The sequence below is a fragment of the Podarcis gaigeae genome, assembly GCF_964106915.1.
Source record: "Podarcis gaigeae genome assembly, chromosome: 15".
NCBI lineage: Eukaryota > Metazoa > Chordata > Lepidosauria > Squamata > Lacertidae > Podarcis > Podarcis gaigeae.
The window spans coordinates 16,473,592-16,491,475 of record NC_139692.1 but is presented as its reverse complement, the minus strand read 5'-3'; the positions used below and the strand labels follow the sequence as shown (position 1 = coordinate 16,491,475).

Genomic DNA, 17,884 nt, shown 5'->3' with positions numbered 1-17,884 from the left:
ACCCCGCCCATCTGGCTGCGTTTCCCCAGCCACTCTGGGTGGCTCCCAATCAAGTGTTAAAAACAATTCAGCATGAAGGTAAAAGGCTGCAGTGAGAAAACTCTCACCAGTAATTCAAAAAGGAAGGAGTCATTGCTTTCCCTTGGGATGGGCAAGACATGAGATCAAGGCAACAGGAAGCTTCAAAAAGACACCTCAGTGGGAACTGTGACTCCAAAGCAGAGGCAGCTAAAGGATGATCTGAGGTCATGCTCTGGTTTGCTTACAGGGACCTAGAAACCTGAGACGCTGCACCGACTCAGGCCACTTATGTCAAGAGCTTTGTCCTCCCCCTCATGGTGCCAGCCAGGCACTGCATGGTCTTCTATTGTCATAGTTATTTCCCTTCATGTGCTACCTCTTTTCCAAACCACTACTTTGGGGGTAAATACCTGTCCTTTTGGCTGATCCACCTGCTTCAGGGACTTGCTCTTCTCAATCTTATACAGCTGGGCTTTTGCTTTCTTGAGGAGGCTGGCCACCCTCTTGTCAGTCATTGGAAGTTTGTCTGCATGAGCCAGCACTGAGCTGATGGAGGAATGTTTCACAATGTTGACTGAAGCAGCAGCTGGGAGACGCAGGGATTCTTCCTTTTCCATGGAAGGAGCAGCCAATCCAAGTTCCAGGCTGGATTTCTCTAACCCCCCTCGGCCTTTCTTGGGCAGTTTGGTCTTGATGATGGCTGCTGCTGAGTCTACAAGAACCACAGCAGGCACATCTGCTGCTGGATCAGCAGTCGCCGATTTCTTCCGGCCTGCAGTTTTTTTGGCAGAAGAGGAAATGGCTACATCTTCACGGACAACTTTTCCTTTGGAAACTCGAGTCAGTGGGAACAAAGTTGAGCTGCTCTGAATCTCTGGAGCCTTTTTCCTTTTCTCTTTCCTGGACTCCCGCTTATTCTCTTTCTCCCTCTCTCTATCCCTCTCTCTGCTCTTCTCCTTCTCATGACCTTTGTCACTTTCTTTATCTTTGGATGGTTCCTCACTGGAGGCTTTGTCTCTGTTCTTGCCCCTCTCCGTTTGGGGACTTGGGGTGAACCATGGAAAGAGGGGAGTGGGGCTCCCGGATGAGAAAGGCTCAGCCGGAACGCTTGCCTGCTTCCTCGGTCTCTGGCTTTTCTCTGCCGACTCCCCAGGATGGGAGAGAGAATGGGAAGGAAAAGTAAAAGTGGAGTTTAAGGCACTGGTGGTAAGGGAACCCACAGGAATGCTTGTCAGCGAGGAAGAAACTGATGAGGATGGAGTGAGAGTGGACAGGTCAGAGGTGCTTAGTCTTCCACTTCTCGTCCTCATGGAGTGTGAAGGAGATCTGGGTTCTGATCGAATTGGGCTGAACCCTCTCTTCTTCCGCTTCTTCGAAGAGGATGCTGCTGCAGTGCTTCCTGCTGCCGATCGACTAACAGAAGAAGGCAAAGTTACAGACTCAAAGATGCGTGAGTGGGCCTCACTTGGGGTGAACCTTGGAGCTCGTAGCAAGGGGCTCCTTTTGTGTAGGTCGAATCTTGTTCCAGAGTGAAGAGGAGAAAACAAGCGGGCTGGAGCTGCAGCTCCAGGCGTTGAAAAACCAGAGGCAAAGCCAACATCCTCAGGGGTCAGCGGAGGAGGCCTGAAGTTATCAAAGATGGGCTTGCGGATGAGACCTTCTTTGGCATACTTGGCTGAGGAAAAGTACTGGGGTTCGGACCGAGAGTGCTTTAGAGAGGTCCAACGGAATGTTGGCTCTCGAAGAATCGACTTCCGCTTTTCTTGCATGGGAGCAGCTGAGGAGGGCAGAAAGGGCGATGCCAAAGGGATGGTGGGGGGCATAAGCCAAGGGGCATGGTCTGAAATGCCGGCAGCTGGCTGGAGTGGTGGCGGTGGGGTGAGAAGCGGTGGAGGAGGAGAGGAAGACGATGACTGCTGCTGCTGGGACACACTTTGGAGGCTGGGCAGTTTTTTAGCTGCTTTGGGCACAAAATTTCTCTCTGCCATAGAAAACCTCCTCCTCCTCCTCTCGCCACTCTCGTTATCAGGGGAAGGGGATGTGGGCAACGGAGGGTGAACTTCTGGAGTATTGCTGCGTTCTTCAGATAAGGCCTGCATCTCTTCTGAGGCCTGAGAATCTGTGGATGTGTCAACACTGGGACTGCTGGACCGCGAGGAATCTGAAGACACCTGAGAGGAGTGCTGAGAGGCGCCGCTGGACTTCTCACTGGACCCACAAGAGGGAGCACTGAAGCGGCTATTTGGTGTGGATTCCGGACGGGCTATTTTGATTGGTGGATCATAGTCTTCATCTTCAATGAAGCGCTTGGGAGTTTTAATGATCCGCGAAGAGATCGCACTCACCACTGGCATGATGAACTGCCGGATGTTTTTGAGCTGCGTCCTCCCCTTCCGTCCTTGAAGCTTTGCTGCTTCTTTCTCGATCTTCTTCTGGGCCCCCTTTTTAGCCCTCTGCAAGAGTTGCTTGGCAATCGTGGCATCTGTCCTCTTGGAGGAAGGGATGATCCTCACAGGCCTGCGGGGGCTCTGCCTCACAGCTGGCTTCTCATCCTTCGACAGGGGTGAGACTCCATCTTTCTCCTTTCGCACCTTCTGGGCCTTCTCTAATGGAGAACTCACCACTAGAGCTGGTGCAGTCTTCAAGCGATCGGAAGATGGTGGCCTTCCTCTCCTGCGTACAATCTGAACCCCTTTTCTTCCAATCTGGAGCTTTCCAGATTTGAATTTAGACTTCAGTGGAGAGAGTTTTCCTGCTCTTAGCTTCTTAATTTTTGCAGCATGCTGAAATGTAGTGGAAGGTGCTCGCTTTATTTTCTTTAGATTCTCTTTTTCCTCCTTGCCTCCTTTCTGAGCATCTGGAATGACCTCTTTGCGGGTGATCTTGAACTTCACACTGCTAAGTGCAGGAGGCCTCCCTCGTCGCTTTTCTGCAATTTTCAATTCTTTCCTCTTTAATTTTTCCATGGAGATGGGTTCTGGTTTGCTTGAAGGTGAATACACAGGTGAGGACTCTGAGAGCACAACTGAACTTCGGTCTGAGCTGTTTCGGGGTCTCCCACGAGGTTTGCGTGCGCTAGGCTTGACTGAGGCTGCAGGTAAAGTGAAGGAAGGGGAAAGAAAGTGCACATTCAGCTTCTCTGCAAGATGGGAATAAGTTTGTGCATTTCAAAGTCACACGGTATGCAAACAGGCTATTGAAAACAAAGAAAACAAAAGTATTTAAACAAGCATTATACATAACTGCTGGAACCAATAGCTTCTGCTACAGGAAAAGGATTTCTCTCCAGTTGACTGTTAAAGTACTTAAGTTTTCCCTACCATGAAAGCTAGTAGCTCTGGAGATTTGTTGGTCAATTCCACTTGTTTCTTTCCAAAAATGTAGACTAAGGATAGTATTCAGGATAAACCAAATTGAAAGCCCACTATGTATTGTTGCATTGTTTACTTTTAAAACGTTGCTCATGTTAAAGACAAATGAGAGGTATTATACAATGTGCACTTGATTTGACGCCTATTTAAGTACTCAACCCATCAATCCTTGCACCCCCATCCCTGTAGCAGAGCTTAGTCACATCCCTACAGATAAGGTGGAGAGAGATAACATGTGTTACCTCAACGGTTTGCAGCACTAGTGCAGTCTTCAGACCAGGCCCATGTAGACTGTTTTAAGAAAAAACTCCCATGAACCTGACACGACAGTAGCAAACTGAACATACCTGTGGGAGATTTGGTGGGACTTTGTCCTTTGGCCTCATCATCTGAACCAAAGCCTATGAACTGCTCATCCTGCAAAAGAGAGAGGGGGGGGCAGTTTAATAGACTAGAAATATCTACAGCAATGCTGATTGCTTGGTCCCAGGTAAGTGGAGGATGAAAATAAGTAGTAACAAGCCCCACGGGTTGTGTGCTAGAGTACCACCAATGTAAGGCTATCAGTGGCTACTAGTCATGATGGCTGTAGACTACTTCCAGTATACGAATCAGCATACTTTTGAATACTAGTGTCTGGGCAGCTGAAGAAGGGAGAGTGCTGCTGCTGTGCTTATGTCCTGCTTCCTGATGGACTTCGCATAAGAATCTAGTTGGCCCCTGTGAGAATTGATGTTGTAGATTAGCCTTTGGTCTGATCCAGCTGCAGGGCTCTTTTTGTGTTCTTAATGCGCACTCAGCTATATATGATAATGAAACTTTGTCTTACAAACCACAAGGGAAGTGCTGGATAAAATCTAGGACTGAAGGGCAGGACATGAAAACGCATGAATGAAACTGAAAAGCACCACACTGAGGCTGCCCTCTCTGGAAAGGCTATCTGACGATCACCAGCCTATGGCCACTTCTACTGGATGGACCACATGACAGCCACACTCCTTTTCTACAGTAACCACTTCTGCTCACCAGCACAGAACTAAATGATCAAACTCACAGCCACAAGGTATGGTGTTGGCTACATCCTAAAAAGGATCATACAAACTCATTGAGGAGAGAAGGCTTATCAATAGCTACTAGTCAGGATGGCTAAAATGGGACCCCTGAGTCCCTGGATGCCAGATGCTGAGAAACAATTATGATGGAGGGGGGTGGAGCTGCTCCTTGCATGTGGGTTCCCAGGAGCATCTGAATGACTGCCCGTTACTATTATGCCAGACTAGATCCAATTCTTGTGGCCTTAACCTGAAGCTAAAAGGACACCAGCCATCCCATCCTGCAGGTGCTAGTTCTCCCATATTTCAGGGGTGGGGGAACTCCTCTACTTGCCTGTGACATTAAACACTGCCAAAAATGAGATAGGCCACCCAAGGTCAGCATAGCAGGGAAATCCCTGTACCAACTGTGACAAGGATCCTACTTCCCCCAAGTGTAGCCCTAAGAAGTGGCAACTGTTCAATTATCTGAATGGAAAGAGGTGTGCTTTGGGACAAATGAGGCGGCTGACAAACCTTGCTGGCTCTGCTCATGTGTGTTCCCAGTTGCAGGCATTTTACTTGCCCCATAAACCTTAATGGAAGAATCAACTGCAGGATTCAAACTGGATGGGAAGAGTTCACCGCTGGCAACCATTCCAAGCAGAACACCATGCACAGGGTGAAGTGGCAGGAGGGTCCCCTCTACCTCAAGCAGAAAGAAGCCACTGTGGTATCAGGACCAGGATAGCCTAAACTGGAAGTGCCATTCCTGCCTGCTAGGTCTGACAGGAGGAGGGCTGGAACTACACCCTCAATGAAAGAAAGAGAGGAGGAGGCACCTGTGGCAGCCTTTGACTCATACAGTGGTACCTCAGGTTACATACGCTTCAGGTTACAGACTCCGCTAACCCAGAAATAGTATCTCGGGTTAAGAACTTTGCTTCAGGATGAGAACAGAAATCGTGCTCCAGTGGTGCGGCGGCAGCGGGAGGCCCCATTAGCTAAAGTGGTGCTTCAGGTTAAGAACAGTTTCAGGTTAAGAACGGACCTCTGGAACCAATTAAGTACTTTACCTGAGGTACCACTGTATTCCAAGCTCTTTACATCTAGCAAGCCTGGAGGCTTATGGTGATCACTTAACTCAAGGTCATCCAGAGGACCAGCCTTCATTTTTGTGTGTGCACCCCTTCAGCATACTTTTTTGGGGTAAATGGAGTACCCTGGGCTTTGCCCAGAACTACAGGTGTTGCTTCCAGTTCTCCATGTTGAACTATAGCAGGTCACCCTTGCAATCTGTTGTTCCCAGGGAATGCAGATCATTCCATTGCCACCTAAAGGATTTTCCAGAATACAGCTCTGTGTATGTGCACAAACATACCACACACACACACACACACGTACTTGATATAGGAAGAAACATTAATTCTGGGAAGAGCTGTGCCATAGCTAGGAACAGCTGATTCAAGATGAGAGTCATCTGCTGGAAGTCAGTTCTAGAAAAGCAACTTGAGAAACAGCTGCTTTTTGGCTGCCTTTCTTCAAAATTCACAACACTGGACTGCAAAGAGGTGGCTTGTTTTTCAGCATTACGTCAAGCAGCAAATTCTCTTACTAGCATTGGCAGGAGGGAGGGGTAGGATGTGTACAGAAAAGCAGGCAACATGCCTGCAGATTTCTCTAAAGCAGAATATTTCATGAAAGATAAATTCAGCTGCAGCCTCTGCATCTGAGCTGAATCAAGCAGAGCTGCGTAAAGAGAATTGCTGTGGTGAAAGCGCATCACTCACAGGCCCTGGTTTTGCACACAGCACTGCAAAGAGCAGCAGCTTCATCATATCTCCTCTGCCAGCCACTCCCCTTGGACACGTGGGGCTCCCTGCAAGAAGTAAACAATGTTCGGCTGAGGAAGGACTGAGGCTTCCTCTACAAAGCTGGCCGAAAATTACAGCTGGTTAATATCAACAGAGACTGCTCAGCAAAGCACAAAGGTAGCCTTTGTAGCTGCTAAGCTGGGAGAAAGATCCATGGACAAGCAAGCAGGCAGAGAAGTTTGGGCATGTGACCAAAGCTTCAATTCTTCCATTTCCCCCTTCCTAGAAAGCAAGTACATCAGTCCCAGGTATCCTGAAAGGAACAGCAGCCTTGACTAACAGTTGGGCTCTAACCAGCTTCAAGGGAGGCAGTTCAAAAAGATCAAAGGCTGTAAATCCTCCAGCCACTCTTTGCAATGATTTCCTGCTGTTGTGAGCCCAACTTAATGAGGAAGAGAGGGAAGCAGAAAGGCAAAGCAATTCCAGACTACCTAGGGATGGAATCTGGTTATCCCAGTCCTCAGCTCTGTCTCAAAACACTTCAACAACACTTTGTGCCTTCATATTTCAGCAACTCATCTTAATCCCTCCAAGCAACAAATTCTGGATCACAACCGCATATCACTGAATTTCTGGCCTGCAGTACTGTTCCATGCTCAGCCACTGAACTCCTGTTTTGATCGCCAGCCACCAAGAAGCAGAACCCTGAGCCTAGTTGCAGCTTTCTACATTAAGAATGAGATAGGTGTTTGAACAATTAAAGAATGCAATGTAAGGGCATATATTTAAACTGTTATATAAATTATGATACGTATAACATTTGGCCAGACCATATAGAAATCTTTCCTCGAGAGCCTTGTCAACCATCTTGAACATAATCATTTTTATGCATAAGTCTTCTTCTTATTCTACTGGGTATAAAATGATCCCAAAGTGAAAGTTTGATATTTTTATTCTTTACTAGTAAGCATCCCACACCTAAGCTCTGTAATATACAACCCCTTTATATTGTTTTTGCATGATTTCATTGGCGTAGGTTGTTAAATACTGTGACCTTATCGGACAGAGATCCTTTCGGAAAGACTCTTTCTCTTGTATATTACAAGTGCACCAAAGTTGCCCCCTTCTTATTTATACCAAGTTGTGTGGGAAGAAGGTTCCCCATGGCACTATCCCACTGCCTGTGGGGGTGTATGTATGAAAACATCACAAACATGTCAGTTCTCTTCTATCTGATCAGCTGGTGAGAAATAGACAATAGACCAAAAACAAAACAAAACCACCCAAAAAACCCCCACAACCAGCCCAGAAAACATTCCTTGACCTAACCTTTCCTTCCATGGTTCCTTTTATCTTCCTTTCCCCATGGTTTCTCAATTCACCTTGTCTATCACAACAACCTTTATATACTTTATTATTTCTTACTTTGCTGAAAATCTTCCCATCCTGATAGGTAAATTGTTTACTTATAGTACTTTCCCATATATTCCATAAACAACATCCAGTCCTCTTTATAGATTTTGCCATTTTGGTTTCTTATTCTAGTGGTCATCCCTGCTAGCTCTGCATATAACAGTTTAATGTGCCATTCACTCAGCAGTAGGTTAGAGGGCCGAACACTCTCTTTTACAAAATATGAAAATGGAGATTCATCAGCTTCTGTCTGATGTGACAGATTCTTTCACTTTCAAGGGGCCTTATATAATAATTCCTGTCTTGGGTGAAGCCAACATAGCCATGGATTGGGTGAAGCTGCAATTTTCTTTTAATCAGTCAAGAGCTTCATGGTCTGAGTATACGGAGGCTGCACTCCTGGATCTCAAAGCCTTTTTCTGCAGCCACTCAAGTCACCAGGCTTGAAAAGAGTCTCCCTTCTTTCCCTTTCCTTGCTTTGTAAGAGACAATTCCTCCATCCCTACCCACAAGCATCTCCAGTGGGAATCTAGTAAACGATGACTCAGGAGTCAGTGATTTAAGGTGGAAAAATTCCCAGTGCTTTTATTTTTCCACAGAAACTCTTCCGTTTCATAAGTTCACTATTAACAACGAACAGATGCCAACTGCGAACAAAACATTAGGCAAGATTGACAGTTTCAACATTTTTAGCTTTGCTTACTAAACACAAGTAAAACAGACATGCTGAATTCGATTAGTCTCTAGGGCATCAGAAAATTTTCTGATTCCAACTGATTTTTTTTCCCCTAATGCAAATCACCTTATGCAAATCTGGGTAATTTGTACAGGATTCCCCCCCCCCCATAAAACTCAAATCACCCCGAGGGACTGTTGTGTCTTCTTAGAACTCAGACAAAAGTGGAACCCATCTAGCTATGTTCCTTAAGCTTTGAAACAGGACAACTGTAGAAGGCTCTCCACCCTATCTGAGTGACCCAACAGCAAAATAAAGTCAATTGGGATTACAAAACGGTTGAGTATATATCATGCTGACCCCCCAAGTAAGTTAGAAATGGAAAAAGAGATTGGAGGTCTGTAAGGCTTTGGGAGGCTTTAGAAAAACAACATGGCCCAAGCTGAGCTTTGCAGACAGACCAGAAGCACTCCATGTTTAAGGAGGCCATAGATTTGCTGAAGAAAGCCAGTCCAAGTTACCAGAGAAACAGGTGCATGAGACAAGGATCTTATTGTGCCAGCACTTAGAGGATTTATCAGTTTCAATGTAAAAGCATTCCCTCAACATACCTTGGCTTTTTGTCTCTCCTTCAGGAGCCAAGAGGAAAATGCAGCACCTTCTATATTAGATGAAGCAGCAATGAACCTAACTGACAGAGAAGCTCCAGAAAGAACAGCCTTTGCAGTAGCAGCAGCATTGCAACAGGGAGCCTGCTTCCCACCTATTTAAGAAGCTGGGGCTATGATACGGGTCTGTGCTACAGCAGAAGCCAGGCAGCCCAAGGAAAAGAAAAGGGGAATAAGTAGGCTGCACTGCTTTATAGCCCCCACAAGTCGTGACTCCAATTTGGGTGCTGCCCCTTTCTGCAGAAAGTGTCAGTTGGGAAGGGCTTTCCCCCACCCTTCTCATATCATTTGGCATTATTGTCTTCAGGCTTCCCCATTTTCTGAGGCTCTTCATCCTGGCTTTTAACACCTGAGGTGTACATTTTAGGACACGCATTATTTCTGTAATTTTAAGTTGTTTTAAATTATTTTTAACATCGTGTTTTAATAGCTGTAATAAAAATGGGTAATAAATTATAATGCTAATAATAATAGCATGCAAACCTTTCACTAATTAAGTTTTTCAGATGATTCAAATAATTATGCAGAAATGATAATTCTCCCAAGATCCATCTAGAGTCCTGGCAGACTTTCCTCTCTTAAAGGATTAACTTCCATCACAAAGGATAAGTCTTCTTCCCTGTTTCCTGATTTCTAATCTTTATGTATTACTTTTTGGTGTAAGTGCATAAAAGGGAGGAAATAAAAGAAAATCACCCTAAATATTTTTTTAAAAAAACTATAAATAATAAAAACAAAGGTCAATAGTTAAGACTTAGCTAAATACAAATAAAGAGAGTGTGCGTCTTTAAATGGTATTTGGGGGCCAATCCATAGCTTCAGAAATCCAAAGATTCCTGGTTGCAGCCTAGGGGCTTCTGACAGCCCAAAACAACTGCCCCCACTTCCTGTCCCGAGGTTCCCAACTAACTGTGCAGCCACAAAAGAATGCCAAAGCCACAGCAAGGGACACAACTTATATATAAATGACATACACAGTGGAGCTCCATCACTTGAAATAGACAACAAGCAGCCAAGACTAATAACAAAGTAGGAATAATGTTAAGTCTTCTATCAGAACCCTTACACTTCTAGACTCCCCCTGGAGTCCAGACACAAACACACCCCAGGAAGCTCCTTCAACAGGGACTGCAAGTATAAGGGATCCCACAGGTGTGCAAAGGAGTGCGGAGCCAGTGCTTAAAAAGCTTACGCATTTATTCCCAGGTGTTTACAATGCAATTTAAAATACATAAACATCAACAATATTCAAGAAAGGCAATACAAAACAACAACATGTTAACACAATTCAGCTATCACCCTGAGAAAGCATCAGAGAGGGAAACCATCACACCAGTGGCTAAATTATCATTTCATTAAAATGGTAAGAGAATCAGATATTGGCTGTTTATTGTCTATGCCTAGTTAAAACCTGATAAAGCTTTTTTTGGGGGGGGACACTGTGATTATTTTATTATTATGCTGTTTGTTATTATGCTTTTTGTTATGTTTTTATTTTTACGCTCCATAAAATGTTTTCTTAATGTTGTACACTGCCCTTGGATGTTTGGATAAAGAGTGGTATATAAATTGAATTAATCATCATCATCATCATCCTGGGATAGCTCAGTGAGTAAAGAATGAGACTCATCTCTGCATTGTGGGTGGACTAGATGACCCTCGTGGTCCCTTCTAACCCTATGATTCTAATAAGCTGGGCATCTGGTAGAATTTGTGGAGGGTGTTCCATAGATAAAAATGTTCTAGCTTCTGTTGCCTTTCCAGTCTGTGCGACAGACAGTCATGCAACGGGTGCAGGAATCTGCAGCATGCAGACAAAGTAACAGAAACTTCTGCATTTGTTACTTCTCTACCTGTCATGCAGCTTTCAAGAGCACAGCACAGGAATCTTGCAAGACCAATACTACTGGTGAGCCCATTCACCTAAACCCTTCCACAACTGGCACATTTCAACAAAAGCTGTGCTTCTGCTCTTGTGATAGCTAACAAACAAGGAACCAGCACCCCCTACAGCTGTCATGTGCTAAAGAGAAAAACCTCCACCAGCCCAGGCCAAGGAGGGTCTGCATATCCTGATTAACATCTTGCATCAGCCATGCTGAGGGACACCCCACTCACCCAGAGAATCCAAAGGCAGAAGACCCAATGACATTTGGATACCTCCTCCCCTGCTCCAGCAGCAGAGACAGTGATGAACCTGAACTGAAGGCAGAGCAAATGGTTCGACACACATCTAGCAAAATGAGACCAATCATCCCTGGGCCCTACTCAGGAGAACAAAGGGGAAAAAACCTGAAACATACTCCAGATCTAGAGGGCAGCTATAATAACTATTGCATGCTGCCTGTCCTTGCTGCTGCAACACCCTTTTCTTTCTCTAGTTTGAATCCTTGGCTGGACAGCTCCCTGCCTGCTTTGGCACACCTTGCATTCATTGCCTGACCAGCTTCCCAGCCTCATCATATGACAGGAAATCCATCCACCCCACTCATGGTTGCTGAGGAGACAGCAATTCAGTCCCCTCCCAGCCTTGTCCAGCCCAGTAACTCCTGGTGCGATAATTAACGTAGCAGCTGGGCTCAGTTCTGGAGGGTCCCAACAGTGCTTTGAGAAAATCGTCAGCAGACATTGGTAATTATCCTAACAAAAAGGGTATGTCAATGAACCGGATGTCGGGACTGGGTATCTTGTGGCATGAATGAGTCAGTTATCTGAACAAGGCTATTGGGGAGTAATTTCAGTTGCTGCACTATCTGGTATGAGTCTAACCCAGCAGACTGGTACCAGGAATTGAACCTATGATCTCATGTACGCTAACCAGCGCAATGCCACAACATAGGCACTTTTAAGATTGGGGTGGAAGACATCTATCTCATGGATGGAGTGGGGGGTAGGAAGTGGTACATGCCAGGAGCTTGGCCCCAGAAGATCAAAACGTCCCAACCATAGTTGTTGTTTTTTTCCTCATTTACAGGCTCCTGCATTATGTGAGTATGGCAGGGATAGCCAACGTGGTGCCCTCCAGATATTGCTAGACTCCCAACTCCCATCAGCCCCATTCAGCTTAGTCCATGGTCAAGGATGATGAGAGTTGTAGTCCAAATAATGTCCAGAGGGCAGTGTTGGTTATCTCTGGGTTAGGTTATCCCTCTCTGGTCCAGGAAGCCCCAGCCCTAGTACTGCTACCTCACCCTTTTCCCCATCTAAAGTTACTGCTGCTCACAAAGGGGAGCTTCCCCCCTTGTGGAGGTCACAAACACATTGCTCCTGGGAAGCTCAAAGGGTGGCTTCCTGCAAGCTTGCTGATATAGCTTCCATTCTTGTTTGTCTGCATGGTTCTTCCTAGCCAAAAACACCCTTCACCTCACAATACATACATATTTTGTGCAGCATTACTTGTATTGCCTATGTAGTATTGCTGGCCCCAGAGCAGGACTTAACCTTACTCCTGGGAAGCCTCTTATTGCTGAGCACTGGGATGCCTTTACTGGAGGAGGTGCTCTGTTTCTGGGAACTAGAATATGACTATGGGGTGGAAAGAGTGCTTCTGCTGGTTCCTGTAAGTTGATTGGTGCATTGTGTGCATTGCTAATGAGGGGATCTCATCACCAATTGATGGACAGCACCAGAGCTTTTATGGATGCTCTGGGAGTTCTGTCAGTGTCATTACATTTGTGTATTTGTTTGCACAGTTGTTGTTGTGCCACTGATTGTTGTTGTGTTACTGACTAGGCATAGAAACATAACTATATTAAACCAGCACTGAGTTTAATGTGTCGAGTTTAACTCTTTCCCAGAACAATCTCATGTAGCAGGAGCATAGAATGGGAGCCCTACCCATTATGACCTTGATAAATTATTTTGGGGGGAAGGGGGAGAACAGTCTTTTGGCTTTCTTAGTCTCCAGGAATGCTGTTTAAGATAAGACAAGATACTCTTCGTGTTGGTTGTTTTTACTTTGAGCAACTCATAAGTTTTACAAATAAATAAATTCCTCTTTCTTCAAAGATGCTCTATTAATTTTACTCCAGCAAAGTCCTATTGGACAGAGGTAGCACCTTTCATTTGTCTGCCATAAAGCACCTTTTTTGCAGAAGTCAATACAAGCCCAAGTGATAAAGACTGACTTGCCACTCACATATTCCCCTGTTCCCCAAGTGCCAAGATCTTCTTTGGAAATGAAATCTGCAGAGCCTGAGAAGGTGTTTTGTACACAGCAAGCTGCAAGGTTCCAGGGAAGACTGGGGGCTGATGTTTTACTAACAGGAGCCAATAACACATCCAGCAGCTTAGCGCTTGAGGTTTAATTATGCAGGATGCTGCCAGATGGACTTTGGTAATATAGTGCCCTGAGCAGGGACAAAATCCTCCCCAAGTATTTCTTATTTTCACAAAAATTCCTTTTAGAACAGTTGCTTTTTAATGGATCTTCTCAATATTATTATTATTTTGCAACCCCTTGGCTTGGCACTCGTAAGCGAGGGAACTGGCTGCAGCACCCTAAACCCAGCGCTGATGCCAACTGAGAACATACTACCAGCTGACCAGAAGTACAGCATACCAAGCAACAGAGTTGCTATGCCGTCAGAGTAAAATGTACAATTCTCACTGGCAACATTTCAAAATTATGAAAGAAAAATATATTCAAACACAGTTCTGACCATCCCTTCCTGCAATGATTTCAATAAAGTTCTTTAGCTTGCCTCCTAAAAAATTATGATCCATTCACAATTACAGTGCAATAGTGACATCGCTGTTTTAGGTTACTTGTTTGTTTGATATCCTGCCCTTCAGTTGAACTTTGAAGGGAGAATTACAGCATATAATGATAATAAAAAAGAAAAACATAACAGCTGCAAAAAATTAATAAGATTCCCAATGGAATAGCCTAAAAAGAAAGTAGTATTAAAAGACCTCTGATGGGTACCAGAAAGGCAATTCAGATGTCATTTACATGCTAAGCTTCTTTCTCAAATACTTAAAACTCAGATGAAATAGCAAAAATTAATTTTTTCATCAATGTTGACTTAAAGTTGTATGAAACAAGTTCAGCATTCTTAAACTTAAGTTTTAATTATGGGGGAGAAATAAACAGATGTGGGTTATAACATCTGTTGCTGAAAGAGAACAGAAGCTGCTCTGCTGCTCAGAGCACTTAAGTGGCCAATTCTCTGCTACATCACTGAAAGGCCTCAGAAAGGAAATAGGCTCTGCCAGAACAAAAGATGCAGGACCATCAAAATCTCTGTCACTAAGGAAGGTGTGGCATACTGATATCAATATCAAATAATTTGGAGTGAGTGGGACATGCCCCCGTCATTCAAAAATTTTTGCATGCAATTAATTTTAGAAAAGTTGCAATAACATCAAGCATCCCAGTGGCAACTTCAGTCTAAATTTCTTCAAGCCCTATCTGAATAAAACAAATCCAAACTGGAAGATCTAAGATAATAAGCGACATATTCGCAAGAAAGGTTCCTTATCAAGTATGTGCCACTGCATTGATGTGTACTGATTCATCTGTAAATAACTAGGGCTCCATATTTTACATGAGCAGAGGTCCACATATTTTTAAAAATTACTGCATCTACACAATTTGGTTAAATCAAATGTATTCTGTCTCTGAATAGGACCACTTTACTGAACATGTGTCCAAAATTTATTTTAAAAATGTAAAATGTAAAGCTTTTTTCTTAAAATATGTAACTGCCCTAATATGTCTCAGCTAGATTATTCCAGCTATCCTAATAGCAACACAGCTGTTTTAACAATGTTTTCACTAGAACACCCCACTTTCCCCCAAAAGTGTAATGCCTGAAAGAGCTGCTTGTTTGAAGGACTCCTTTAGGAAAGAAAGAACAATAAACTCAATAAAGTGGTTGGGACTGGATGTATGAAAAACCCAAGTTCAATTGTCTGGGCCTGGAAGCTAATCTTTCTCATTTATAAGCTATTTTAAAGAAATGAAGTGATACTAAAATGAGCCCCATACCCATTTCTCTTGAGCTTCTTTGAGAATGGGTAAAGTCAGTTCTCAGCCTTGCGGTTTATTAATCTTTGCTTAGTTGCAACAATTCCATGCACACATTTTCACATGTAAATAAATCTGAAAAAGACCTGATTTAAAACCTGTTTACATAAAATTATTGCATCCAACTGCTAAATTCATGAGGGAGATGGCACCTAGCACTGTCTAGGGCTTACCTCAAACTGCTCAAGAGGCTCATTCAAGAGAGGAGCAGAGGCAGGTGCCTTGTCATTAGGTAGGAGAAGGTAAGCAGCAGCTTGTATCAACCACAGTAAAATCATAAATAATTATTAAGTGCTGCATAACTGTTTACAGCCTTTGACTAATCAAACAATCAATGGCCTTTTAAACTGTGGCCTTTTAAACTTTTAAACTGGAGGGGTTATTGTTTTTGTTTGGTATTATGTTATATATAATATATATTACGAACTATTATATATAGAGAATGTGTGTTTTTATATTGTAAACTGCTCTGTTATCTTTGGAAGAAAGGCGGAACAGAAATTCAATAAACTAAACTAAACAAACAAACATAGGAAGCTGCCTTATATTGTCAGACCACTTAATTCATCTAGCTCAGTATTCTCTACAATGAATAGCAGGAGCTCTCCATGGTTTCAGGCAGGGAACATTCCCAGTCCTACCTACCAATGCCACTGGGGCTTGAACCAAGGACCTTGTGCATACAAGCTAGATGCTCTACCACTGAGCATCTATGGCCATTCCCATATAGAAAGATTTTGGGGGACAACTGTATAATAACCTTCTTCAGCCTGGAGCCTTCCAGATGTTCCAGACTGCAACTATGCACAACCATACAGGCTGGGACTGATAGGAGTTGTAGTCCAAAAAGCTCTAGAGACTATCAGATTGGGGAACACTGCTGCAAAGCAAGCTACTTAGCCAGCCTCCCAACCTAAGCAATAGAAATACCCCATGGTATTGTAGTCCAATATCTGAAAGGCCAACAGATTGAACATTCCTGCTTTACAGGAATATAGGAAGGTAGGGAAAGTACTGAACAGAAGAAAGAGAAAAGAATATAATTGTAGAGTTGGAAGAGATTCCTGCGGATCATCTAGTCCAACCTCCTGCAATGCAGGCATTTCAACCACATCATATATAACAGATGGCCATTCAACTTCTGCTTAAAAACCTACGTGGAAGGACAGTCCACCGCCTCCCGAGGGAGACTGTTCTACTATCAAATACTGTAGCTCTGTCAGAAAGTTATTCCTGATGTTTAGTTGGAATATCCTTTCCTGTAACTTGAAGCCATTGATTCAGGTCCTAGCCTCCTGAAAGGTCTTTAGGTATTTGAAGATGGCTATCATATCTCCTGTCAGTCTCTTCTTCTCCAGGATAAATATGCTCCCTTTACCAGTGATGCCTGACCACCTAGACACCCTTGCTTGCAGGGAGGCCGGCAAGCAGATAGAAGAGCGCCTGGCAAGGACACATCCCTACACAAAGTGCATTGCAACTGTGGCGAGATTGCTTCCCTGCAGGAGGAGTGCGGAGGCAGGCAGGATCGTGGCCCCGCGGCTTTGATAGTCGGGAGGAGGCGAGGGGGGGGGGAGAGCTCTTCTTCCCCTCCCAGCGGGCAGAAATGCAGGTGCGAGCGGGCCTTGCCGCTCCCGCTCCCTGCCCGGCGAGAAGCGCGAATGCTTCCAAGGAGAGAGCGAGAGAAGGGAGAGGGTGGCGCTGGCGTCCTCGCTCGCTCGCTGCTTCTCCCGCCCCGCCGTTCTTCGCGCGCAGCAGCAGCATCTCCTCCCGGGGAGGCGAGGTGGGCGTGCCTGTCAAGTCTCCCGCGGCTGCCCAGGCTGCTGGTTGCGAGGCGGGCACGAGGTGGGCGGATCCCCTCCGGGAGGTGGTGGTTGTAGAAAGGGGGGGGGGGTAAAGAAAGCCTCCGCCTTCTCCCGCTCCATCCATCCCGAGGCGGCTCGTTTCCCGCCGGGCGCGAGCGCAGGCACGCCCCCCATCTCCTGCCGCCCCGCGTGCGCGCGCGCTTCTCTCTTCCCCCGCCACACACGCGAGCGAGCGAGCGCGCGTGCTAGGGAAGTCTCCCCCCCCCGCTAGCCCCCCCCGCCGCACACATCCCGCTCCCTCCCCTTCCCTCCCCCGCGCGCCCGGCCGCCTGCTCCTCACCTCTCCACTGCCCGCCTCAGCACCGCAGGCCGCCCGGAACCGGCGCAGGTTGATGCCGATGGTGGCCGAGACCTGGAGCGCCGCGTCGAAGCCCGGCGCCACCCCGGCACTGGCCGCCGTCGCCGCTACCGAGGAGGCAGCGGCGGCGGCGGCGCCCGAGCCAGGAGCAGCAGCGGGTGGAGGCGGAGGAGGCGGCGGGCCGAGGGCGGCGGCGGCGGAGGCCGAGGAAGAGCCGCCCGCCCCGCCCCCTCCACCGCTGTTTCCCGCCGGCGCGGCCGCTCCTCCGCCGCCAGCCGGGCGCTCCTCGGGCGGCTCCCCGCGCAGGCTGCGCACGGCCGGCACCCGCACGCGGCAGCCCCCGAGCCCGCGGCGGCCCCAGCCACAGCTGCCGGGCCGGGCCGGGAAGCGCCACCGACCGCTGTGCGCCATCTTTACTGTGAGGCGACGAGCCAGAGAGCGGGGCCGGGCCGCGCCCGGGAACCTGCCTGGCGCACAACCCGCCCCTAGGGGCGCTGCAGACACGCGGCTCCCATCCAGGTTCCGGGGCTCCGCCAGAGCGCCGCCCCGCGCCTCGCCTGAGCCATGGCTCGCCGTAGCAGCCGCGGCATAACAGCGGAGCCTATACAGGGGCCGGGGCCCCCGCCCGGGAAGCGGGACACCTCAAAAGCCCGGCCGGCCTGCGCGGCATAACTTTGGGCGGCATGCTCGGCGCGG

General features: G+C 46.5%; 1 protein-coding gene across 2 annotated transcripts in view; it reads right to left on the bottom strand.

Moving 5' to 3' along the window:
* Positions 1-17,623, bottom strand: part of KMT2A (lysine methyltransferase 2A) — a 46,322-nt gene extending 28,699 nt beyond the window's left edge. For both annotated transcript variants that reach the window (XM_083714206.1, XM_083714207.1), the window contains exons 1-3: positions 17,171-17,623; positions 3,740-3,809; positions 432-3,112 (exon numbers count right to left, since the gene is read on the bottom strand). In XM_083714206.1, the coding sequence (XP_083570332.1) occupies positions 432-3,112; positions 3,740-3,809; positions 17,171-17,599 (3,180 nt within the window). In that variant the 5' untranslated portion in view covers positions 17,600-17,623. The remainder of the gene's footprint in view (positions 1-431; positions 3,113-3,739; positions 3,810-17,170) is intronic.
* Between the last annotated feature and the right edge of the window lie 261 nt (positions 17,624-17,884).